General features: G+C 43.0%; 1 protein-coding gene across 1 annotated transcript in view; it reads left to right on the plus strand.

Moving 5' to 3' along the window:
- The window catches only part of LOC126455509 (solute carrier family 22 member 7-like), a 204747-nt gene that overhangs the window by 138065 nt on the left and 38851 nt on the right, over nucleotides 1-27831 (plus strand). Inside the window, exon 7 of the mRNA XM_050091259.1 lies at nucleotides 18214-18382. Coding sequence (XP_049947216.1) covers nucleotides 18214-18382 — 169 coding nt within the window. The remainder of the gene's footprint in view (nucleotides 1-18213; nucleotides 18383-27831) is intronic.

Below are 27831 nucleotides of genomic sequence, written 5' to 3' on the forward strand. Positions count from 1 at the left end.
ACGTTCACAGGATCTGACGTCGCCGAATTTCTTTCTGTGGGGAAAGTTGAAGAATATTTGCTATCGTGATCCACCGGCAACGCCTGACAACATGCGTCAGCGCATTGTCAATGGATGTGCGAACATTACGGAAGCGAACTACTCGCTATTACACGTATTGGCAGATGCATTGAGGTTCACGGACATCATTTTGAAAATTTATTGCATTAACTTGGTATTTACAGGTAATCACGCTGTAACAGCATGCGTTCTCAGAAATGATAAGTTCATAAAGGTACATGTATCACATTGGAGCAACCGAAATAAAATGTTCAAACGTACCTACGTTCTGTATTTTAATTTAAAAAACCTACCTGTTACCAACTGTTCGTCTAAAATTGTGACTATTGCAGCGCCATCTATCACAAAGCGAAAAAAGTTGTCCAACTAAAACATTCATATTTCTTTACGTACTACACGAATATGTAATAACAAATGGGGGTCCCTATTGTAAAAAACGCAGTTGATATCCATTTGACCTATGGCAGCGCCATCTAGCGAGCCACCCATAGCGCCGTCTGATTTCCCCCTTCAAGCTAGACAAGTCTCGTTCTTTGTGGTTTTTTCGTCTGACGCTTATTTCGTGAGATATTAGGTCCGGTCATGATCAATGGACCACCCTGTATAATTAATTTATGTAATGACAACTTGAGTCAGAAGGCAGTGGGTCAAAGACTAATGATGAACTGATCAACGAAAGTATCTCCGTTAGTAATCGTTGGGGTTGCAGCTACTTTACTCGTAAGCCAGCATAGTGTGGCGAAGTTATTTGAAATATCTCCGAACAACCAAAGAGTCATCCGTCGTAAACAAAAAACACTCTAAGGAAAAAGTGCAGTGTGCTGACCACACGCCACTCCTATCCGTATCCTCAACTGAGGATGACACGGCGGTCGGATGGTCCCGATGGGCCACTTGTGGTCTGAAGACGGAGTGCTAAACAGGTATTACACATAAAAAGGACCTGATTCATTTACATCAATTGCGATGCTATTTTTATATACCATACAATATTAATTTGTGAACGTTTGGTCTAGGGTGCTAATATCAGTCAACTTATGATAGAAATCTCTACGAATGCGGAACAAAGATGGATTTTGTGCATCGAAACATGCAAAAGGTGACACATTCGTATACTACACAATATGATGTTACTTTATCTGGAAAATTACTGACAACGGTCTTCTTTTGCTTGCTAAAGAGCACTGGCTCATTTGGACCAATGATGCAAAAAGCAGCTGATGAATACGCACACAAATACAAAAACGTTATGATGAGATCTTCTAAATCTAGCAAACTCACAACAGTACTGTACAGAAAATTTCTAATTGACGTCTTGAGGCCATGCGGTTCTAGGCGCTACACTCCGGAGCAGAGCGACAGCTACTGTCGCAGGTTCGAATCCTGCTTCGGGCATGGATGTGTGTGATGTCCTTAGATTAGTTTGGTTTAATTAGTTCTAAGTTCTAGACGACTGATGACCTCAGAAATTAAGTCGCATAGTGCTCAGAGGCAATTGAACCATTGACATCTTGAAGCCATTCGTGAGAGACGAACAATTTCTTTTGCTCCTCATAGGGAGGGCAAACGAACTCGGTTTTGTACAAGATAGAGGGCGTCTGCCAACGTGCAGTATTAAGGCCATTCCTCCAAAACGTACTCCGCTGGTGCAGTCCTGCAACGTTTATTTTTACAGATAGGTGAAAAACCTTATATAAAATTGCTCGTACATCACCGAACACGATAGAGATAGCGTCAAGAGAAGATGCATAAAAATTCAGTCAGTCGGTGCCATCAGTTAGCTGCATCACTGTTCGACGATATGATCAGATATGGGTGGAACGCCGCGAAACTATGTGGTGGATGTAAATCAAGTTTGTTTTGCAGTAGGAACATTGAAAAAACAATGGTCATGAAAAAGTCTCCGTTCTTTACGTGTGCTGTGTGTCGCAATAATTATCATCCTTATTCGCGCAGTTCCCCACACGTGTAAGACATGTAAGTACAACAACAATGTCAGATTACTCTTATTTGGTTCAAAATGGTCGTGTATCCTATTTTGTTTCCAGTGTCTTTTTACAAATATTTTGTTTTCCTATTTTTGAGGACAAATATTACACAAATAATATGTGAATCATTTAATACTGATAGTTTTGAGAATAATAATAAGTCTGTTGTTAGAGTTACAAGGGAATAAAAAAAATCACCAGCAGCCAGGTTCGAACCAGAGACCTTACTCCTATGACACTAAGCACTTAATCACTTGGCTATGGTCTCTCTGCCTAAATCTTTCAAACATTGTCTCGGAATCGGGTGAGAATTGCACCTTCCTCTTTACATAAGCTGAAGTTCCAGCTATGTTCTAAACCCACTGTCAATGTGAATCAAATCCGTGAGCGCAAGTACGTACGGTTCCCTTGTGAACGTTAATGTACTTCCTTCTTTCGTTGAGCAGTTGAATTATTTCTTCCGTTAATAAAATTTTCTTCGACATTACCTTCCTTGTACCTACTAAGCAAACCTGCGCCTTTTTTGGAGGTTGATAGGTGGTACATAGGGATCCTGGTGCGTTAAGCGGTTGTGCGATGAACTAATTTTTAATATTTAAACACATTTATTAAACAGCAACAGTGTACATTGGTACCTGAGCAATATACAACTTAAACTGATATGTTGATAGCAGGTCTCAATGCTGCGGGGAATGAAAAGGCCAAGTCGATAGAGGATTCTCAACAACAAACTTTATTTACCAGGCATCGAAACAACCACCAATGGTAATAACACATAGACACAATTTTATTACAAATTACTAATTGTTCAAATAATAAATAAAGACAAAAATTCAGAAAAATCTTACAAAGCAATAAGCGTAACGTTTAAGAACATATACTTTAATTTAAGACTACAGCCGGTGATTTCCTTCAATAAAAGAATTTCTTTTTAACTTGGAACTTATGTTTTAGCTTATGACAAAACTTAATTGCACAATACAATTTTCTTTTTTTAAAGAAAGAAGAAAGAAGTTTTAAGGAAAGACTTTAGATATATTCTACTTGTTCGGTGCAAATATTTTAGACGAAATTATCTGACAGAGGACTAACAAGCCTGGCGGCTCCGAAACGGGTTAAATTCTATGAATAGTTTAAAACAGCAAAAACCTGATTTACAAAATTTCGTAGATTTAGAATACATGCATCAATTACAGTAGTGCACAAACTCAGCAGCCTTCCGCGGTCATAGTGCCACTTCGTTGTACTGGTGGCGCGGCAACGCAAGAGCCGCAGCCCAGCCGGCTTTCAAAGCAACAAGTTCCTTCTATAACACATCAAACGAACCATTAGAACAGAACCCGTTTTACGCCAACTGTGAAGCCAGCCAGCCTTTTGCATGCAAGATGTTAAATCAGATATTAACGTACAGCCTTGCAAATAGCCAATAAGACCGAAGTTCTTAAAGTAAATTGCAATACTAAAGCACGTAAGACATTATTATTGCAACTTTAACCATCAAATGATTTAAGTAGGAGGCTTGCTGAAATACTCCAGCAGTGCGCAAAGCAGTAAAAGCGTAATTCACTACAGGGTTAAGATGAAATTACATCTTTAGAATGACAACTAAAATGGCATTGTACAATTTGAGTTGCTTGGGCACAAAGTTGAGCAGAGGTAAGAAGTACGTAATCAAGTACTGCAAGAGAAGCCTTTACCAGTAATTTGGTTGACTTACAATTAAGATTACACATGCTGCTGTTCAGCGCAACAGACTTCAAAAACATGACAGAATTTACCACAGTCGCGCTTATAGAACTTGCCAGGCATTGGGCTTTAAATAAAGAAATAATACTGCAGCAAATTTTCCCGGACGTACGCTCTACACAGTTTGAACAATTTGCACAGTTTTCGTAAGTTAGACAAAGTAAATTACGCAATAGGCACAGGTAGTACTTGTAAGTACTGTAACGTCCCCTTTGGATCTAAAGAATCACAGTGCTGGAAAAACTCTCACGTTATTAGATTTTCAATCAGCTGAGCAAAACTGAGCGTACTCAGACATTTCTCTCTTTACTTATTCTGATCATCACTAAACTGACACACAATATTTTTAGCACAACGCAATCTGACTTTCAATAATCCCTACAAAAGAATGAATCTGGCTAACAATAACCTATACCTTTCATGAATCACTTACCTCAAAAAAATTTTCGTTACTTGAACTACTGCAATACAACGTGCGCCAATACTGCCAGCTGAATAAAAGACTCTAACTACTGAATGCACCAACTACTGATAGGCATAGTTAGCAAATGAAAGATTTTGATACAGAATAAACAATGTATTTACCTTAATAATGTTCAAAAGTCTTCATATATATATATATATATATATATATATATATATATATATATATATATATATATATATAAAAAATTCATGACATTCATCTTTACAAATTTCCTTTTTCTGGCGAACACACGTCCAGATCGTCCATTCTCAAAACTGGCATCTCTCTCTCCACATCCACCATTTCTGGCGTCTCGCCTTCAATTGCACAACGCTACACGCTGTTCATATCCAAATGCCCAAAACTACAATAGCAAATATTCCAACAATGCCAACCAGCCACAGATTGCACACAGCACAGTCAGTGATTTTCATTCAGAGTACTACGTTGCGTTACCAATATAAAAACCTAAACAGCCTATTTACAGTACAACGGCACCTACAGGGCAAGGAACTCCTATACACAAACGCAGCAGCACATTTAAGGTAGCACAGCTCAACGCGATAGTCGTAAAGGGACACCCAACAGTTAATCGTACAAGAACGATCCTGGATGGGGAAACAGCTTACCCACCACAATATACACAGCTACAGGTGGCAGCGGCAGACAGAAGTGTTGGCACGGTGATAGGATGCAGACGGTTGTATTCAGGCCTCTGCACGGCTACACTGTCCTGGACGTAGCAAAGCCCTACTTCCGCTACTAGCGTGAAGCATCACGCCACATCGTCTACTCACGGGCGCTGCTTCCGTACTCGGCCAAAACAAACTACGGGCTCGCACGGCCCACTACCGACCACGGCACGACCAGTACTGCAACGACGACGACTGACAGGGCCTCTGCCCTTTCTCCGTAACCAGCGTGACATCCACCGCGTCTCGCTGTTGCGCCGACCCCCGCTGAATCGTTCCGCGCGCGCATAAATAAACGATCGCGACCAATCGCACCGCGGCAAAGCGCGGGTGCGAGAAAGAGCTGACACACTAATCGTTCCAGACATAAGTTACGGTTCGTAAACAATTAGTAAACAACTCTTGCCACTTAAGCTGTTCAGAAAACTGATAGTTAATGCCCCAACGCTCTTCCAGTTCGTTCACTTAATTGACACAGGCGATAACAGTAAGATCACCTGAGACAAGTTCCGAAAAAATGGTTCAAATGGCTCTGAGTACTATGGGACTTAACATCTGACGTCATCAGTCCCCTAGAACGTAGAACTACTTAAATCTAACTAACCTAAGGATATCACACACATTCATGTCTGAGGTAGGATTCGAACCTGCGACCGTAGCGGTCGCACGGTTCCAAACTGAAGCGCCTATAACCGCTCGGCCACACCGGCCGGCACAAGTTCCGACCATTAGTCTTTCCTCAAGTTGGAATCCACGACAGGAAATGTAATAATGGTCGGAAACTTGACCCTCAAAACGTCAAAATGGTTATGATACGAGGTGTGGCTAGAAAAAAACCGGACTAGTACTGGTGAAACAATAAAACGAATGCAATAATGCTGAAAGTCGCGTGGCCTGTCACGTGACTCTCGCTCCGCCTACTGCTTGAGTTTCATCTGCCTCCTGCACTCAGTCTGCCCGCGGCGTCTGTTTTAAGTAGTTGACGTTTTGTCTGTGCGTCGGAAAATGTTGAGTGTACAGAAAGAACAGCGTGTTAACACCAAATTTTGTTTCAAACTAGGAAAAAACTGCAAGTGAAACGTTTGTAATGTTACAACAAGTGTACGGCGATGATTGTTTATCGCGAACACAAGTGTTTGAGTGGTTTAAACGATTTAAAGATGGCCGCGAAGACACCAGTGATGACACTCGCACTGGCAGACCATTGTCAGCAAAAACTGATGCAAACATTGAAAAAATCGGTAAACTTGTTCGATCGCCGTTTAATAATCAGAGCAGTGTCTGAGTTAACAGGAGTTGACAAGGAAAGTGTTAGGCAGATTCTTCATGAAAGTTTTAACATGAACAAAGTGTGTTCAAAAATGGTTCCAAAGTGTCTCACAATTGAACAGAAGGAACGCCGAAGAATGATTTGTTCTGACATCCTGGAAAACATTGAAAGTGATCCCACCTTCTTACAAAATGTTATTACTTGCGATGAATCGTGGTTTTTTACTTACGATCCCGAAACTAAACGCCAATCGATGCATTGGAAAAGTCCTGGTTCTCCACGACAAAAAAAAGCACGAATGTCAAAATCGAAATTCAAGGCAATGATGATTGTTTTTTTTGACATCAAAGGGATTGTGCACATTGATTGGGTACCAGAGGGACAAACAGTGAATCAGCATTACTACATTAGCGTCCTGGCTACCCTACGTGAGCGAGTACGGAGAAAACGGAACGATTTGTGGAGAAAAAAGTCATGGATCCTTCACCATGACAATGCCCCAGTTCACAGTGTGTTGTCAGTGTAGACGTTTTTGGCAAAACACAACTTTCCCATCTTAGATCATCCACCCTACTCGCCCGCATCTCGTGGTCGTGCGGTAGCGTTCTCGCTTCCCACGCCCGGGTTCACGGGTTCGATTCCCGGCGGGGTCAGGGATTTTCTCTGCCTCGTGATGGCTGGGTGTTGTGTGCTGTCGTTAGGTTAGTTAGGTTTAAGTAGTTCTAAGTTCTAGGGGACTGATGACCGTAGCAGTTAAGTCCCATAGTGCTCAGAGCCATTTGAACCACCCTACTCACCTGATTTGGCCCCCTGTGACTTTTTTCTTTTCCATAAAGTCAAGTCAGCTTTGAAAGGAACTAGATTTGAGACTGTTGAAGCAGTAAAAGAAAAAGCGACTGAAGTAATGTATGGACTTACCGAAAATGATCTGCAGCATTGCTATGAACAGTGGAAAATTCGTATGGAGCGGTGTAGAGACCGAGGAGGAGAGTACATTGAAGGAGATAACATGAAATTGTAAATAATTGTAAATAAATGTTTTTTCCAGCATCAGTCCGGTTTTTTTCTAGCCGCACCTCGTATAGCAAGGTAAACGGTCAATAGTCCCTGCAAGATGTTACGCCAATTTAAATACAGAAGTCGGTCACTGAACAATTTTCACTACTACATAAAGCGACGCTGGCCCCTTTCAACGATTAGTGACTTAAGGCAAGCAATACGAAATCAGCAAGTAAATGTTGGGCACTAGCCCCTTCAAATGTTAACCAAATTCGAAAATAGAAAGGTTGAGTGGGCACTACCTCCTTTGAATGATAATTGATTAACAACAATTAATGCAAAAAAACAGCAAATAAATGCCGGGCACTAGCCCCTTCAAATGTCAAAATAATTTCGATATAGAAAGTGTAAGTAGGCTGTTTAGGTTTTTATGCTGGTAACGCCACGTAGCGCTCTGTATGAAAATCAATGACTGTGCTGTTTGCAATCTGTGGCTAGTTTGCATTGTTGGAATATTCGTTATTGTAGTGTTTGGCAGTTGGGGGTGAACAGGGCGTAGCGTTGTGCAGTTGGAGGTGAGCCGCCAGCAGTGGTGGATGTGGGGAGAGAGATGACAGGGTTTTGAGAGCGGACGATCTGGACGTGTGTCCGTCAGAAAAAGGAAATTTTAAAGACTGGATGTCATGAACTAATGACTTTTCAACACTATTAAGGTAAATACATTGTTTGTTCTCCATCAAAATCTTTCATTTGCTAAGTATGCCTATCAGTAGTTAGTGCCTTCAGTAGTTAGAATCATTTATTTAGCTGGCAGTATTGGCGCTTGCTGTATTGCAGTAGTTCGAGTAACGACGATTTTTGTGAGGTAAGTGATTCATGAAAGGTATAGGTTATTGTTAGTCAGGGCCATTCTTTTGTAGGGATTATTGAAAGTCAGATTGCGATTGTGCGTCAGTTTAGTGTTGATCAGAATAAGTAAATGTCTGAGTACGTTGAGTTTTGCTCCCCTGTTTGAAAATCGAATAACGTAGAGGTTCTCCTGCATTGTCATTTATAAATTTTTTCAAAGGGGATGTTTCAAAAGAATAAGCGGGCGCTACCCCCTTTAATGAGTAGTGATTAAAAACCAGTTAATGCGGGAAATTCAGCAGTAGATGCCGGGCACTAGCCGTTCAGACGGTAAACAAATTTTAGTATGGCATGAGTAAGGAGGCACTAACCGCTTTAAATGATTGGTGATTAAAAACAATTAATACAAAAAAAATCAGCAAATCGATGCCCCGAACTAGCCCGTCCAAACGTTAAACGAATTTCAGTACAGAAAACATAAGGCGGGTGCTAGAGCTATTTGACCTTATCTGACACACTATTAACTGGGCAATTGACTATTACTCGTAATAAAACAGCTACGAGTCAACAGAAATTTGCATCAATTTCACGTCACTAAGGGAGTGCTTGGAGGATTTTACGAACCAAACCTTCAAGCAATTTGTAACTACCACAAGTGCAGTGTCGAAAGTATGGAGCCAGTTAGCAGTCGTCAAAAACACTTCAGAGTGGGAGGGGGGGGGGGGGGGGGGGAGGGAGGGTACATGGCGTTGGAACTGACGCTACTGCCCACAGCAAAGTACCACACCAATACAACTTGCCGCGTAGTTAACAGCCAACACATTATATAAACAACCAGTTTGAGTTCTAAGAAACAAAAAAAAAAAAAAAAAACTATATGAGATAACGCATTTCAAAGAGAAGAGGAAATGCGAAACCTGCGTAATGAACAGTGATCTAAAAAAAAAAGAAAGGTAAACCGGTTTGTGACTTGGTACTGCTCGACACAGGGGAAGTGCTAAACAAGAACAGTGCCTGGCTCAACCAGAGTGGGGCGTGGTCGGACACCTCGAAGTCCAAGGATAATAACACCCGTCAAACAGCCTTTGCTGTTCCGGACACGCCTACAACAAGCGGACTGTCACTTACTGTGCACTCTCATTTAACAATGACAGACCACAGGACTTCGTCACGAGGAATATAACGGTTCTCACCACAATTCCTTCCAGTGCTGCCGCTGACAAGTTCCGTGAGCCACAATTAACTGCTGTCAGCGATATCGTACATCGTGCTCCCGCGAGCGAGCACACACTTGCGCTCCCTTCTCGTCCCCTCGGCATGAACCCTCTCCCGGACCCACCTCGCTCCACCCGTGGCTCGCCCTAGCGACTGCCATCGTCACACGCAGGCGACTGGACACGGTTCTAACTCACACAAAATTTTGTACATGGCTGCACGTTCAGAGGCCGTCAATAGTTAGAATTGAAAGAAAACAGCCCTCGGTCACTATTTTTAACGAATTAACCGGGTTTCGACACTGCTAGGAGTGTCATCCTCAGAATTTAAATCAAAGAATGGTCTATAGCATGGTCACAGAATTATGACTAAAAACGTATGATACAGATTTTAAGTACAGAATCACCGTGCAAGAATGGCGGTACTTATATGTCATTTATAAAATAATAAATATGCTAAAAGGGCATCAGTCACAAAGAAATTTAAGATAAAAAATTGCTCGTCATCACAATTTTTTATCTTAAATTTCTTTGTGACTGATGCCCTTTTGGCATATTTATTATTCTATAAATGACATACAAGTACTGCCATTCTTGCACGGTGATTCTGTACTTATAATCTGTATCATACGTTTTTATTCATAATTCTGTGACCATGTTATAGACCAGGGCTTCCCAACCTTTTCAGCTGACGGACCCCTTCTTCAGTCGAAAATCCATGGCGGACCCCTAGTCAGTCAAGAGCACAGTAACTTTAAATTTCAGAGCGAAACCCATGGGAACTGAAAGTTTACTAACGCATGTGCCATGTTCCAAATGACTCCCCCCTCCCCTCCCCTCCCCTCCCCACCAAAGTATGAATAATCTTTGGTTTAGAGATGAATGAAAACAACTTGAAATTAACGATCCAATTTGAATTCCCACTGTATCCAGACACTTACTAATGGATTTACTCCCTTTGTTCAACACATTATAGCCTGATTAAAATTACTTGGTAATTGACATTTCACACGTTGGAGCTGCCTTCCTCCAAGAGCAATCAACGTCACGTCCAAACTGCTCGCGGTTGACAAGCGGCCGCTTGTGCTCTGTTCACATCCACTGTTTGGCTACTGTTGTGTAAGAAGCATGCATATTTCGTAACAGTCGTGTGTGTGTGTGTGTGTGCGTGTGTGTGTGTGTGTGTGTGGTTTTTCGTGAAATCCGAAAAAAAAGTTGAAATGTATGTAAAGTCTGTGGGACTTAACTGCTGAGGTCATCAGTCCCTAGTCTTACACACTATTAACCTAGGTTTGACTTCCGCTAAGGACAACACACACACACACACACACACACACACACACACACACACACATACCCAAGGGAGGTCTCGAACTTCCGGCAGGAGCGGCCGCGCAGTCCACGACGACATGGTGCCTTATACTGCGGGGCCATTCCGCGCGGCTGTGAAGAAAAGAGGCAGACCGGTGTCCTCCGGATACAAACACATCACGAAAGAAAAGAGGCCAAGGAATTGCTTTTAAAGGACTAAGGTGACAACTGTTGTGCAATGTGTGGGAATACATTCACCCAGTGTACAGGCGTTTCCAAAACCGGATTTCGTAAGCCGATGTCCCAGTTCCGCTTTTGGTTGGTCAGGTAAACACTTCAAAATCGATTCTGGAAATTTGCTTTTATAAAGTCGTTTTCCAGTTCCACAATCGATTTTCGTGTCCATGTAAACAGGTCCGAAAATCTAGTTACTTCTACGTCTTTGCGTATCTGTCAGTCCATAGCCGGCAGCTCCGGGCGGCGTTGCAACAGTGTACTGTCAGTTGGTAGCTGGCAACTGGCAGGCAGCGTGGCAACAGTTTAGCCACAGCTGACAACTTCTTCTTGGTTACTATATCGTGGCAGTCAGCCTCGACTGTAAACAAATTAGGAAAACAAACAAAAAGTCTCTCTTATTTCTATATAAGCAGACAAAGCATTTCACAGAACGTAAGACTTTTTTTCTCAAAGGAAACAATTCCGGCAGAGGAGGATTACCTTTCACAAGGTGGCACGTGAAAAGTCCTCGTTTGTTTATGCTAGTAGCCAGTTGCCTCAATATAGTGTCCGAGTAATAGCAAGTAATTGTAATTGAAGTATAGGCAGGTCATATTTTAAACTGAGAGGACGGAATATTATAAAGAAAAGAGATTAGCTTTAGAGATCATTTTAATTTTCGTAACAAAAAATATAAATGCCAACAGAATTCAATTAATAATTATTTTGTAAATGACAGAAGACAGAAACAAAATTCCTACAGAGTTATAGTTCAGGTACATTCACTTAGCATCTATGAAGAAAAATGCTTTCTTCTTTACTATAGATGAGTCTGTAGGAATAATAATGGAATCCTAATGTGATGGTTGAGGGTATTTCTGTTGACACAATTTTGAAAAGTTCGGTTCAATTCTTGACAACTGGGGACGGATGTCTGGTTCCGCATCTAGACAGCTTCGGTACTTAGTTTTGTGGGCAGCATAGATCGAGAATCCCGATTCACATATGTATGTTGTGGCAAACGGAAGAAGTACACGTTCTGCCTTTTTAACAAGGGGGTGGTATTTCTTGTTATCCAAACGGATCCAAAAATGTGTGTAACCGTCAATGTCAAAATGTGATTTCAACAACTCATATTCATTTGATGATAGAATGTTCGGCTTTTTGGATACAGTGAATGGGTTGAGCACCCATTCGTATTTCTGCAGCTTCACATCTTCAGCTGTTGGGAAATAATGCTCCAACAATGACATGAAGCGTCAGAGATGTAACAGGACTTGATGAAACAAATTCTTCCCAAGCGCCAATGTTTTGTTTTACAAAAACTCCTCGAGAAGAGGAAAACGCTCGACCTCCCCCTCCTCGATACTCTCTGCCCAAAAATTGATTTTCCTCTTGAATGCTCGAACTTTGTCGATAGCAGTGACCTTTGTTTCACTTTGCCCTTGGAGTGAAATATTCATTTCGTTCATTTTGGAGAAAATATCTGACAAATAGGCAAGTATACACTGCCAATTTTCGCCATTAATAAGGTCTGCTAATTTGGTGTTACGCTCCAAAAGGAAAGCTAAGACTTCCAATCTTAATTCGTACAACCGAGAGAGTGCATTCCCACGTGAGAACCACCTCACTTCTGTGTGGAGAAGCAGGGAACGATGAAGGCTTCCCATATATTCATACAGTATTGTGAAAACTCTTGACGTAAACGGCCTTGATTTTATGTAGTTAATGATTTGAATGGATTTGTCTAAAACTTTCTTGACCGAAACAGGCATTTTTTTCGTAGCTAAAGCGTATCTGTGGAGAGCACAATGACTACTGCTTCAATTCTTGGCGTTTTCTTTTATTTTCGTTATTGCTCCGACTGTAGGACCCGTCGTAGCTTTTCCACCATCTGTGCACACGTCTATGAAATTAGAGCATGAAATTTCGTTAGTCGTTAAAATCATCCAATAGACAGAATATTCCAGCACCTGCTGTGTTGGCAGGTAGTGGTCTCCACAATAAGAGGTCCTCCTCAGAACATCCAGAATATTCATAACGGACGAAAGCCAATAAAATCGCTAATCCTGCAACATCAGTGGATTCATCTATTTGCAAAGAAAATGAACTGTATTGGATGCGAGAAACAAGAGTACCTTACACATCATTTGACATGTCAAGAATGCGTCTCTTGACAGTATTGTTTGATAATGGCACCGAAGATACAAGCTTTACTGCCTTTTCGCCTAGCATGCAAGAAGCAATATCATTAATGATGTGTCGACAGAAGTGCCGACACAGTGTTATTTTGAGGGGGCCGATATGCACGCTATAAGCTCACGCAGAATATCTTGAAGTCTGAAACAGGACGCTCAATGAATGATATAAAGAAAAGTACGTTGCTTTGGGAATACTTAACTTTAATCCATCCTTGTTGTATACATCGTTCTTGTTGGGACATGCTTTAGACGATAATTATCAATTGCTATGTAAGGCTAATGGCGCCTTGCTAGGTCGTAGCCATGGACTTAGCTGAAGGCTATTCTATCTGCTCGGCAAATGAGCGAGGCTTCGTCAGTGTAGTCGCTAGCTACGTCGTCCGTACAACTGGGGCGAGTGCTAGTCCGTATCTCGAGACCTGCCTTGTGGTGGCGCTCGGTCTGCGATCACACAGTGGCGACACGCGGGTCCGACATGTACTAAATGGACCGCGGCCGATTTAAAGCTACCACCTAGCAAGTGTGGTGTCTGGCGGTGACACCACATTCCTCCCCCGCAAATCGGCGAAAGGTCGTGTTATAAGGCTTCCGCCCGCCGTGGGGAGGACCCCATGTTGACGTATGCGATGAGGTGGGGAGCCTAACAACAGGCGAGGCTGTGCCACCCGCACCCGGCCATTCGGTACGAGGGGATCTAGGAAACGCCTGAAAACCTAGTCCAGGGTGCACGTCAACATGCGGTGTATGCGCCCGTAAAGAGACAGGAGGGGCCGAACGGTCGACCTCCATTGCGTCGGGGTACCCGACGCGCGAAGACGCCATGTGGTCCGGAGCGGGCAAGAGTTCCATGGCGGAGGACAGCTGGTCACGGGAAGCGATCGGCGGCGCGTGACCCATGGAGGCGCTTGGCGGCTGCAGCGAAGCGTCCACTGCGGGCGGCGCCAGCTGGAGGACAGGCGGCGGCGGCGGAGGCGGCAGCGGCGCGTCGCCATGGGGCAAAATGGAAGGCATCGGCGGTAACACCTGGGGATGAGGCGAGCCAGTAGATGGGTCCCCAGGGCGCCGACCGGACGGCACCGTCGCTGAAAGCAGACGGGGAGCAGCAGAACCCGTGCGACGACAGAGGCGCAGCTGAATGAGATGCCGACGCACCTCACCAGAGGCCCCCAAAATCAAATACATCGCGCGGCCGAGGCAGCGAAGAATGCGCCCTGCGAGCCAACGCCGTGAACCGCGATAGTTGCGATAGAATACAACGTCGCCTGGAGCAAAAGCAGGAGTCTGCCGCTGCACAGGAACCCGATGCGGCGGATGCAGCAAAGACATCAAGGTTCGATGAGGACGACCGTGGAGCAACTCAGCCGGTGAGCGACCATCTCGGGGCTGAGAGCGATACGATGACAAAAAGAGCAACAACACGTCCTCTCGAGAATGCGACTCTTTCAACTTCAACATCTGTGACTTGAAAGTCCGGACCAATCGTTCAGCGGCACCGTTTGACTGAGGCGAAAACGGCGCGGATGTCAGATGTTGAATACCATTGGCCTGGCAGAATGACTGAAATTCAGCGGACATGAATTGTGGGCCATTGTCGGAAACAATAGTCTGCAGAAGACTTTCAATGCAAAAGATAGCAGACAACGCTTGGATGGTGGCAGAGGACGTCGTGGAAGACATCCGGACAACAAAAGGAAAAGTACTGAAGGCATCTACCAGAACCAACCATCGAGCATTCCAGAATGGACCAGCAAAATCGATGTGCAAGCGTTGCCAAGAGGAAGTGGCTTTTGGCCATGCAAAGACTTTCCGCGGTGGTGCGGATTGTTGTTCGGCACACGCCTTGCAAGAAGAACACATATTCGTAATCGCAGCATCGATTCAAGTACAGTGCTGACGAGCAAGTTGTTTCGTTCGCACTATACCCCAATGTCCTTGGTGAAGAAGCCGTAAAACAGAGGACTGTAACGAACGTGGAACCACGACTCTGGACTGATCATTATCAGAACGCAACAACAAAACACCACGTCGTACAAAAAGTCTCTCTTTATGAGCAAAAAATCGGCGAACCAACGGATCCTCGATCCGAGACTTTGACAAAGGCCATTGCGTAGCAACAAAACGCAAAACGGTAGCAAGGACAGGGTCAGCAGCTGTGGCTGTAGCTACACGACGAAAATCAATCGGAAACGATTCGACCACTTCATCGGTTTCCGAATCAATGAACATGCAAGCAAGTCCGGAAGAATCGAATGCTCTATCCTCAGCAACAGGCAAACGGGACAACGCATCGGCGTTTCCGTGCTTAGCAGTGGACCGATACAAGATATCGTAGCGGTACTGCGAGAGGTAAATAGACCAGCGAACGAATTTCTGCGCTGTACACGGAGGTACAGGCTTGTTCGGATGAAAAAGCGACGTCAAAGGTTTGTGGTCTGTGATGATGGTAAAGTGACGACCATACAAGAAATCATGAAACTTAGTAACACCAAAGACGAGAGCCAAAGCTTCTTTCTCTATCTGTGAGTAATTTCTTTGCGCAGACGAGTGCAATTTGTACGCAAAGGCAATAGGGCGATCATGCGACCCATCTTTGTGCGCAAGCACAGCACCGATCCCATCCTCGTCGCCATGTGATGTGTCGACAGAAGTGCCGACACAGTGTTATTTTGAGGAGGCCGATATGCACGCTGTAAGCTCACGCAGAATATCTTGAAGTCTGAAACAGGACGCTCAATGAATGATATAAAGAAAAGTACATTGCTTTGGGAATACTTAACTTTAATCCATCCTTGTTGTATACATCGTTCTTGTTGAGACATGCTTTAGACGATAATTATCAATTGCTATGTAAGGCTAATGGCGCCTTGCTAGGTCGTAGCCATGGACTTGGCTATTCTAACTATCTGCTCGGCAAATGAGCGAGGCTTCGTCAGTGTAGTCGCTAGCTACGTCGTCCGTACAACTGGGGCGAGTGCTAGTCCGTATCTCGAGACCTGCCTTGTGGTGGTGCTCGGTCTGCGATCACACAGTGGCGATACGCGGGTCCGACATGTACTAAATGGACCGCGGCCGATTTAAAGCTACCACCTAGCAAGTGTGGTGTCTGGCGGTGACACCACAATTAACACACGAGTTATGAAATTTTCTGCAATGGTATGAGCTTTGCCTGTTTTTGCCTCTCGATAACTAACCAAGAAAGAAGCTTTTAATGAATTGCCATTAATTGTTTTTGCATGAGTTTTCATGCAATGCTGAGAAGCAGCTAGTTCAGCACTCTTCCTTTTGAAAAAATCGATGTCTTTAGCCTGGAAATCAGGGTGAGTACCCTCAAAATGACGGCGCAAGTTAACTGGAGCCATTGAACTGTTCGGAAGGACTCGCGCACAAATTACACACTGAGCTTTACCCTCCTTTGTCTCCATGAAGCCCATTTCTAAATAGCTTTCGTTGTCCTTGCGCTTCTTGGTTATCCCACTTCCACAGGATATTGCAACCAGTGGAGTACTTGCAGCGTTTTCACATAATAGAGCCCGCTGAGGAGCTTCTTGTGATTGTTCTTCCTTTGGTCGCCCTCCCTCCTCATTCATTACAACTGGAAACTTCCCTTGTTGAAAGGCGATGGGGAAACTACACCCTTCTTCAAAGAGCCTGACTTCAGCCACCGATCCATGTTAGAAATAATAAACTGGTCAAAAATCGATTTATGAAATAGGTAGTTCACTGACAAAGCAAGTTTAACATTTAATGATGCCTGGGGCCGCATACGTGCCAGCGAGCACTGTGATTGGTCGACAAAGCTCGCTCCGCGCATGCGTAAAAGGTTTCATCGCATCTAGCGCCGTGAGCGGACGCACAAACGACCCCCGTATTGTTGCGAAACAGTCGATCAGTGAAGCCGCATTCTCCGGCACTAAACTGTGTATGCGTCCTCACTTAGGAACCGCATAGGCTGAAGTAAAAGTACACATGTTTTCACACGAAAATAGAGATGAATTTGATTTTCACTATTTTATTCAATAATTTTACTCATTATTTTACACGGTTTGGTGAAAGGTGGCAGCGGACCCCCTAGAAAGAGACGGCGGACCCCTAAGGGGTCCGCGGACCACACGTTGGGAAGCCCTGTATAGACCATTCTTTGATTTAAATTCTGAGGAAGACACTCCTAGCAGTGTCGAAACCCGGTTAATTCGTTAAAAATAGTGAACGAAGGCTGTTTTCTTTCAATTCTAACTCACACCAACTAAAAGGGCTCGTTTTCATGCGCACATGCCTCCATCCCACCAATGCGCAGTGCGATCTTTGGCGAAAACCGCTCCAAATATCGATACATCGCACCGGATGTATGTATGTTTTCCTGTCCAAACCTGTTATTACCAGGTTTAGAGCTATCGATTCATCCTCAACTGGGCTCTATACTATGGTACTTATTATCGCAGTACCTAAAGCATTAGAGAATTTCAGACACACCTCGTTATTGCCCAATACTTCAGTATCTCATTTCTTTCCACACAGATTTTTTCTGTTTGGTGTTTATTCTTCGTCATTAATAGATTGCGATTTTTCGAAATCTATATCTCACCATGATGGAATCCAGCTGGTGTGTTCTCATGTGTACGGGTCTTTTTTAAGTATGCCTCCATGTCTTGTGATTTTTGAACAGTGGGTTTGTTGTTAATAGCTGAAATTTATTGCAGAACTTAGCCGTTCTCCTCTCTCATTCGGACCACCAAGCTCATTCTCTCGTTCATGATTAGCCTATCATCTCTCATGGACATGGACATCATAGCATCACATACGAACACTTCAAATTTTGCATGATTATGTCTTAGCGTGTACATGTCTTGGACCTATACTAGAGTTGATCGTTTGTGACACCCACTCAGATCCACTCAGAGTAGGTAAGACAAGCTGTAGCCTTTTAGGCATGCCCTGGACGACAATACTCACGGCGACGGCTACTGGAAGGCTATTTCCAATTCATATATAACATTTCAACTGTCATTCTTCAGCACTTAACGTTACACTGTTTGTGAGCTCATCCCGGAGGCCCATTAAAACTGTAACGCAATTTGTCTTACTGTCGGACTGGTCCTGTTTGTTGATGTGTGCAGTATGACAGCTGGTGCCAGGCCAGGAGACTGGCATGGTGGTGATGCTGGAGGTGGACACGCCACGAGACTGGTGACTTTTGTTTACAGCGGGAGAGCTGGTGCCGGGCAGCAAACGCGGCCTGGTGACGATGACGCAGCTGACTGGTTGGGCGGCGGGCCACATGGCGGCGCCACTGGTTGCGCTGCTGCTGCCGGACTGGCGACACTTCACTGCCGCCACCGGCGTCTCCGTGGCTCCCTTCCTGCTCGCCGTCTGGTGAGTGCGACCGCCGAGCAGCTACCCATGCCACTGCACGATGCGCGATGCAAGACGCGGTATGTCGCAGAAACTACCTGTGTTGGCAGTGTGCAAAGAAACGTAGTGCAAGCGACTTAACTGGTTCACATTGAGACGACAGGGGTACAACACTGACACGTGCCTCTGTCGTATCACACAGCCCTACACAGAGTGCTGGTGGCTCCACGCGACTTGGGGAGAGAAATTTTTCATTATTGCCTAAAAACAAATTAAAAGGAAGGTTCAGCGTTGGCCGTAATATTGATGTTTTATTGATAGCAGCCGGCCAGAGTGGCCGTGCGGTTCTAGGCGCTACAGTCAGGAGCCGAGCGACCGCTGCGGTCGCAGGTTCGAATCCTGCCTTGGGTATGGATGTGTGTAATGTCCTTAAGTTAGTTAGGTTTAATTAGTTCTAAGTTCTAGGCGACTGATGACCTCAGAAGTTAAGTCGCATAGTGCTCAGAGCCATTTGAACCATTTTATTGATAGCAGAATCGGCTTTCGATCACATAGTGATCATCTTCAGTGCTGGAAGCTGTGGTGTACAAATTAAACTCGGACACTGGGATCAAGTTATCAATAACCAAAACTGAGAAGCGATCACATTGTTTTATGTAGATGAACTAAATCTACATCTGTCTAAGTAGTTACCTTCATTGTAAAAAATATTCTGTTCCTGTAAAATACTTAAAACCACAGTTTTGGGATTTGTAAGTGTTCTCTGCTATGTAGTCTTTCTAATCCCATTATGAGGAAAGTATTAAGTAAAAATAATCATATTTGTATAGCTTATAGTCTGACATCAAAGCTTAATAATAATTTTTTTTATTTTTTTCCATAGTTAGTGTGAAATCTACATCTGCATCTACATGGATACTCCGCAATTCACACTTAAATGCCTCCGCAGTGGCTTCATCGAACCACCTTCACAATTCCCTACTATTCGAATCTCGTATAGCGAGCGGAAAAAACTAACACCTGTATCTTTCCGTGCGAGCTCTGATTTCCCTTGTTTTATTATGGTGATAGTTTCTCTCTATGTAGTTCGGCGTCAACAAAATATTTTCGCATTCGGAGGAGAAACTTGATGATTGAAATTTCGTGAGAAGATTCCGCCGCAACGAAAAACACCTTTGTTTTAATGACGTCCACCCCATATCCTGTATCATTTCGGTGACACTCTCTCCCCTGTTTCGCGATAATGCAAAAGGTGCTGCCCTTCTTTAAACTTTATCGAATACTTACTTACTTTGTGTTCTGCCTTTCGGCAGGTCTTGTCATGGGGGAAGCCTCGTCAGAGAGGTCCACCGCATGGGCGTCTAGGGAAGTGATTCCATTTATGGTTTTCCGTTGCCTTCTACTGATGATGATGAAATGATAATGAGGACAACGCGACACCCATTCCCTGAGCGGAGAAAATCTCCGACCCAGCCGGGAATCAAACCCGGCTTTATCAATGTACTCCATCAGTTCTATCTGGTAATGATGATCGCACCCCGCGCAGCAGTATTCTAAAAGAGGACGGACAAGCGTAGAGCAGGCAGTCTCTTTAGTAGATCTGTTACATCCTCCAAGTATTCTGGCAATAAAATGCACTCTTTAGTTTCCCTTCCCCACAACATTTTTTATGTAGTCTTTCCAATTTAAGTCGTTCTTAATTGTACTTCCTAGGTATTTAGTTGAATTTACGGCTTTTAGATTTGGTTTATCGTGCATCCGAAGCTTAACGGATTCCTGTTAGCACTCATGTGGATGACCTCACACTTTTCATTATTTAGGGTCAACTGCTAACTTTCGTACTATACTGAAACCTTTTCTAAATCGTTTTTCAATTTGTTTTGATCTTCTGATGACTTTACTGGGCGGTAAACTATAGCATCATCTATGAGCAAACTATGACGGTAGCTCAGATTGTCTCCTAAACCGTTTATGTAGATAAGGAACAGCAGAGAGCGTATAAAGAGCCTATAAAATTACCTTGGAGAACTCCAGAAATCACTTCTTCCATCAAAAATTACGAACTCTGACATCTCTCATACGAAAACATGACTGAGACGGTAAAGAAAAACGCCGCACACGTTTTTTAAACTGTGCAGCGAAGAATGTAGTCACAAAAATGGTTCAAATGGCTCCACTATGCGACCTAACTTCTGAAGTCATCAGTCGCCTAGAACTTAGAACTAATTAAACCTAATTAACCTAAGGACATCACCCAAATCCATGCCCGAGGCAGGATTCGAACCTGCAACCGTAGCGAACGCTCAGTTCCAGACTGTAGCGCTTAGAACCGCACGGCCACTCCGGCCGGCAAGACTGTAGTCCCTGGACAGTTTACGTTTGGTGCGTTTTAAGTCATATATTATTGCGCATAGAGTGTAGCTAACATATCGAAATGTCTTTAACTCTGGAAGTGTCGGAAGTTCCATGCGGCTTTTCGCGGATGATGCTGTAGTATACAGAGAAGTTGCAGCATTAGAAAATTGTAGCGAAATGCAGGAAGATCTGCAGCGGATAATGATAAACCACAATAAATTCCGCTCAGAAGAGCTCCACATGAGTACTAAAAGGAAACCACTAAATTTCCGTTACACGATAAATCACACAAATCTAGAAGGTGTGAAATCAACTAAATACTTACGGATTACGAAAACGTAGAACTTAATTTCAACGCTCACACAGATCGTATGAGGAAAGTGAACCAAAGACAGTGACATAGTGGCAAAACACTTGTAACTGCAACATTTCTACTGAAGACTGCCTACGCTTGTCCGCCCTCATCTGGAGAAGTGCTGCGACGTGTGGGATCCTTATCAGATACGACTGACGCAGGACATCGAAAAAGTTCAAAGAAGGGCAGCTCGTTTTCTAACGTCGTGAAACAGAAGAGAAACTGCCAGCGACGTGATACGCGAATTGGGGTTGAAAAATCATAAAGACCAAGGCGGTTTTTTCGTTGCGCCAGTATCTTCTGATGAAATTTCAGTCTTCAGCTTTTTCCTCCGATTGCTAAAACATTTTGTTGGCGCCCATGTACACAGGGAGAAGTGATCATCAAAAAGAAGTAAGAGAAACTGGAGCTCGCACTGCAAGATTTAAGTATTCTTTTTTCCCGCACGCTCTTCGAGAATAGAACGGTAGAGAATTAGCTTGACTATTGTTCGATGAATGCTCTGCCAGGCACGTAAATTTATATTACAGTGTAATCATGTAGATGTAGAAGTAGATGATTGCAGCTGAAACTGGAGCATGATTCGTGCTGTCTCGTTGCTTGTCGTATGGCGAGTCGCATCTCGCATCGCATATCCTACTCATATCGTATCATCCTGTAATATTAGTATCTGTTTCGATAGCTTAAATAAACCTACATTCGATAATCTAACCATGCAGGTTCATTAAACCCATCTGTGTAAAAATTTCTTAGATCGTCGCTGAGCAGCGACTACCTGATATTTCAAAGAAAACCTTACGCGCCACAGCGTGGAATACGAATTATTCATAAATTGTATCGATAGAGATATTTTGTGTTTCTTATTTTTTGACAGCTGAAGAACTGTAATCCTCTTCTGTTAACACAGTCGTGATATTTTTTAAAGACGGCGGACGCGTATATTGCGTGGTCCGCAATCACTAACTAGTTATCATAAAATATTACTATTGTTCAGAGCTATGTAAGAACGTATGGGTGCATCTAAGATGAAATATCGAAGATGTTAAAGGACTTTATTTAAGGAAACAGCCAGAAAGATAGAAAATTGAAATTGTGTGGAACCTATTGTTAGCAATACTGACTAAGGTAAATAAATAAGTTAGTGTGCTCTCAAATGCAGTAGTGCCTGCTTATTACTTAAAGTATTTCTATGCTATCTATCTCCTATTAATAGCAACAGAAATAACGATGTTTTTATAGTTTTCATACAGCCACCATGGACGGACTGCATGTCGGCAAACGTCGTAGTTAAGGTAGAAGGCGCGTTGCTATTTACCTTGTTTGTGATTTAAATCAAACTTCTTTTAATGTGTGGTGTAGTATAGCAAAGAAAATTTCCAGCTCTGTATGGTGCCTTAGGTTTCTCTGTTCGTAGTTGCTATCCCTCATAACTGGTCGTGATCGAACATGATCACGACACAAATAAATTAAGTGGCAATGCGAACTCTGTTCTTAATCTTGAGAACGCTACGCCTTCTGCAAACGATTTCAGGTGACATACTATCACATACAGTAAGTACTTAAGTTTTAGAAAAGTGTTTGCTCTTCCCGCCAAGAAGTGGTGCAAAGCTCACAACAGATTTCTGAATCTTCACAAGAGAATAATAATCTAATAAAAATATAATTTTTTTAAAAAGAAAGAAATGCACCACAGTCTCAATGCCAACACAAAAATGTCACAGTGACAGGCGTTGCGTCTCTTCGCGTCACCTTCATTGCAACGTCTCATATTGCGTATCGTGCCATGTGCGTGAACCGCGCATATGTTGCATGACTGTGTAGACTCACCTCTTTCAACGCGGACAGCGAACACCGCCGCTACCGTCCCCCCTCCCCCTTCCCCTTCCATGAAACACACACACACACACACACACACACACACACACGCGCGCGCGCGCGCGGTCGCACACACACGCATAGAGAGCTTGAATGTAATTGAAGATAATGGATCAACGTGTGAAGTACTGCCTGCACTTGCCCTTCGACTATTGAGGATTCCGGTCTGTCTATTGCGCAAACGACAAATCTTTTTTTATTGCCCAATTACGTTTCAGCACCTTTATGCCATTATCACTGGGTACTTGTATTCACAAATCATTTGTAATCTTTCCACTATGTTTTGTTTCTGTATGGACTTTAGCCCAACTTTACCTCCCACTCCATAAAAGCTTACGTACTACCAAAACTATGTCCCCACAAACTGTTATCCAACTTAACCTCGTATCCTAACCTTTGACTAAACAGAACCCTATTTGAATTGAACTATAACTTACCGTAATTCAATTTGTCTCTGCATTAAATGCGCAAATCAACTAAAACAGTTATCTGGCTCTAATCAGGCTTTCCACTTAACTCGCGTCTTGTCAACGTTGTTGCAGATTTCTCGAAAGCACAACAGCAAACAGCAAGGAGTCGGCTGCTAAACTAGGTTCCTATTCCTGGTACAATTTCCAAACTGTACACAATCAGTTCCATACCATATGGTAGAATGTGGAAATGCGTAATGATAAACAGTGGGATGGAAAGAGCCTCTATTCCAATGAAATTATATTCCAGGACAACGATTTTGGAATGAAGTGTGTATTCAAAAAGACAGAGTAATACTTCGTGTGAACTTCACACAAGACATTGGACTGAACAATATAATGCTTAACAAAGTGAACAATGATCTAAAGAGGGTACAATGTTAACAGAGAATTTCTATAAAAATCAAACAGCTTGATCAGTTAATATGTTAATGCATAACTCAGGGAGGTATGGTGGTCATTCTTTCAGCTCTGAGTGAGTTAACTAGCTAACAACAATCATTACGGCAAAGTAGCTGCGTAATGCTGCTGTCCTACCTCAAACTTCTTCTCTTCAAAAAATAATAACATTATTCGACATTTATATTCATTTCACCTTTCAACGTGTACATCATTTTCAGCCTTGCTGTCCTCTACAATCAATCTTTCTTCATCTAACATATACAATCACAAGTCCACATAGCACTACAGAATACGCCCATCAGCTACCGCATTTCAACTAAGAATGTATCAATACTGCGCAGAGGCAAAGGCTGTATCACGACAAGACTACAGATACTTAACAGTAATGTAATTTGCTCTTTCTCTGACGTGCACATCGATAACATACAAAAATCAGAATAACATGACCATCTTACACATTCTTTAATTCTGAATCTCTTGGATGTTCAGTATATTTTTTTTTTTGCTTGTCATAGTTATTTTCTTTGTTCCTGTCCTCACCTAGATGCTCTTCTATCAAAGGCGAGTACAGGAATACGACCAGCTCTCATAATGAATCTATGTGACAGCCAATCATGGGGCGGTACCTCCCTCCACGTTATTTTTGCATTGAACGCAATTCATAATGTACTGCTCCCTCACAGGTGACCTGGTGGGAGACCGACACTGTTTGCGATGAACTGATGTAATAATTTTTGAAATAAGCAGAACATACGTAAGCTAAATGCAGAGCTGCGAATCTTGGACTCAGTTTTTGGTAAACTGTGATGTTTCTCAGGCAGACACAGTCTGCTGGAGGGTTGAATCCCACCTCTAGCGCTAAACTTGTTGCCCCCTTAGTTATGTTTCCTGTGTCACAAGGAAAGGTATCCTATGTTACACGTTTCGTCTTGTTTACACGTTTGAGTATACTGTGGTTGCAAAACTTGTTTTATGTCTGAATCAGTCTTCTGAGCCTACGTAACTTTGTACAAGGGTACGACGTAAACTAATATCTACTTTGAATTGTCACAACGCCGCGCGGGATTAGTGGAGCGGTCTGAGGCGCTGCAGTCATGGATTGTGCGGCTGGTCCCGGCGGAGGTTCGAGTCCTTCCGCGGGCATGGGTGTGTGTGTTTGTCCTTAGGATAATTTAGGTTAAGTAGTGTGTAAGCTTAGGGACTGATGACCTTAGCAGTTAAGTCCCATAAGATTTCACACAAATTTGATTTGAATTGTCAAAACAAACTGTAATATGTAATATAATATTGCCATTGTTGAGATGACTTTATGGGCACATTCCGAAATTTAAAAAAAATTACGAGAGACTGCTTGGGCATAAGGACAGCGAAGCGGAATACTGCGAGGAGAGAAGGTGTGGATGGAGATCCTTTGCTGCATGCCAGATGCACAGCTTCTCATCTGATCGCCTTACAGTTGAAGGCAACAACAGCATTACGCAGCTAGTTTGCCGGAATGATTGTTGTTAGCTAGTTAACTTGCTCAGAGCTGAAAGAAGGACCACCATACCTCCCTGAGCTATGCATTAACATATTAACTGATCAAGCTGTTTGATTTTTATATAAATTCTCTGTTTACATTGTACCCTCTTTAGATCATTGTTCACTCTGTTAAGCATTATATTGTTCAGACCAATGTCTTGTGTGAAGTTCACATGAAGTATTACTCTGTCTTTTTGAATACACACTTCATTCCAAAATCGTTGTCCTGGAATATCATTTCATTGGAATAGCTGCTCTTCCCATCCCACTGTTTATCATTACGCATTTCCACATTCTACCATATGGTATGGAACTGTTTGTGTACAGTTTGGAAATTGTACCAGGAATAGGAACCTAGTTGAGCAGCCGACTCCTTGCTGTTTGCACTGGCACTGGCTCAAGTGTTAGAGACCTGGATAGCCGTAGAAACTGATTGAGAAGTATAGTGGTAACATCTTCGTACCTTTTCATACCCCACGTGTGAGAGATATATTGTTGCAGATATACAGAAACGTGGTATAGTAATACTATAAAATAAAGGTAAGGAATTTTTGAATGTCATAAACATTTGTAACTGGCCACAGACAATTTAATTATATTAACATACATTAGCATATACTATATTTCTATCTTTCTGACCACCACAAGGAAAGATCACCATATTGTGCACGAAGTACATCTGCGTCTACCATCCGAGCATAAGATCTGGACTACCTGCTACATTCTCGTGCATCCCACACCACTGGTTGTATACTACGAGCAGCCGGAATAGCGATTTACCATCCCATTAGTAGGCTGCCATTAACACCGCGAGAAGACAGCTGTGTCTCTTTTTTTAATGTCATTTTGTTCTGTATTGTTCGTTGCTCTTTGTTCGAGACGGACGTCCTATGACACCCATTCAGGTTGTTCGTTGATCCAATCACTCAGTTTTTTTATTATGTCTCGAGAGATGCCGTGACCGGGGAGCATGGACTGCTGACAGATAGCGTCACCTTGTGTTCAGTGATGAATCACAGTCCTATGCTACACCAAGTTATCATAGTACCAAAAATAGAAAACAGTCTCTGCTGTGAGGTTTTTAATTAACAGTGATGCGCTTTGCGTGGTTAGTGCATCCTCAGATTATCCGTAAATAGTAATAACTATCTTGTTACATAACAGGTTATTGGCGAACCCGTCTAGCACCGATTTGTGGGATAGCTGAAATGAAGGTGAGAAGTAAAGGGCTACACTTGCCCTGAACAGTGGAGACCACGTTACTCATACTTAAAAGCTATTGATACGATGACAAGCGAATGCCGCAGTCGTCGGATATAAAAAAATAGGAAAACGTGAAATGGCGGGTGAGAACCTCTAAGTTAAAAGCGTAAATTTGCAACATTAATAAAAAATTAAATTTGCGTGAGTGCAGGATTAGGAAGCAAGAAGAAACTCACCAAACCATGCCCATATGCGGCGCGAAGATAGGTTAGCGATCACAGCCATGAATCTGGGTGGTTAATAGATACCGCTCTAGGCAACGCATATGCTGAAGCTAGTGGGACATGTAGTAGACTGACTTGAGAACGAAACTCAGTTAAAGCGCCGAGTGGCGGCCTGATAGTAAAAAGGGCGTGAAACAAATAAAGTAAATGCTGAATTGAAATGATGGAATACAACAAAATACTTGTAACGATCAAAAATAGGCGAACTAGAGGTGACATGGAAAATAATTATTTGAGTGAACTGCCAACTAGTAAGATGGACCTAAATGTCAATCTAAATGACTGTGGGGAAGGAGGAGGGAAGGGAAACAGGATGTGTGAAAAGGGATCATGTTTAAGGAGGTTGGGGGGCACGTAGAACCAGTGTTAACATATGAGGCCGAAATGGGGTGGAGTAATGTATCACAGACGACGATCGTCGGCCTAATACTTTGGTACAGGGGAAGAGGTTTCATTCCTCTAATGTTTTGGAGAGGCACAGCAGTGTTACCCATAACAAAATGGTGTGGGGAGCCAAGTCATGGCTGCAAGTGATTGAAAAAACTGTGACGAATCATTGGTACATAACGGATATCCTGTGTCCTCATATGTTACTTTTAAGGCCACAATACCATGATGCCATTTTTTAACAGTACAACGCTCGTCCGAACATGGTACGTGTCTTTATAAAATGTCTATATGATGCTGATGTGCTGCTATGGCCAGTAAGATCCCCAGATCAGTCCTTGTTAGAGCGTACAGGGTGACAATTATTAAACTATATGAAAAAAAAGTAAATTAGTTACAAACTGCAGCGTGCACACATTTTATTCAACACGTAAACGTCACCACAGATATTCGGATTTAGGCTACGACGTGTTCGCTGTGCCTGCCATCCTTGGCGATGTTGTGGCGCAGACGAATAGCTAAATTCTGCATGACCCGCTGAAGTGTCGGAACATCGATGCTGTCGATCACCTCCTGAATGGCTATTTTCAGCTCAACAACGGTCTTGGGGTTATTGCT

This window comes from Schistocerca serialis, chromosome 2 (genome assembly GCF_023864345.2).
Source record: "Schistocerca serialis cubense isolate TAMUIC-IGC-003099 chromosome 2, iqSchSeri2.2, whole genome shotgun sequence".
NCBI lineage: Eukaryota > Metazoa > Arthropoda > Insecta > Orthoptera > Acrididae > Schistocerca > Schistocerca serialis.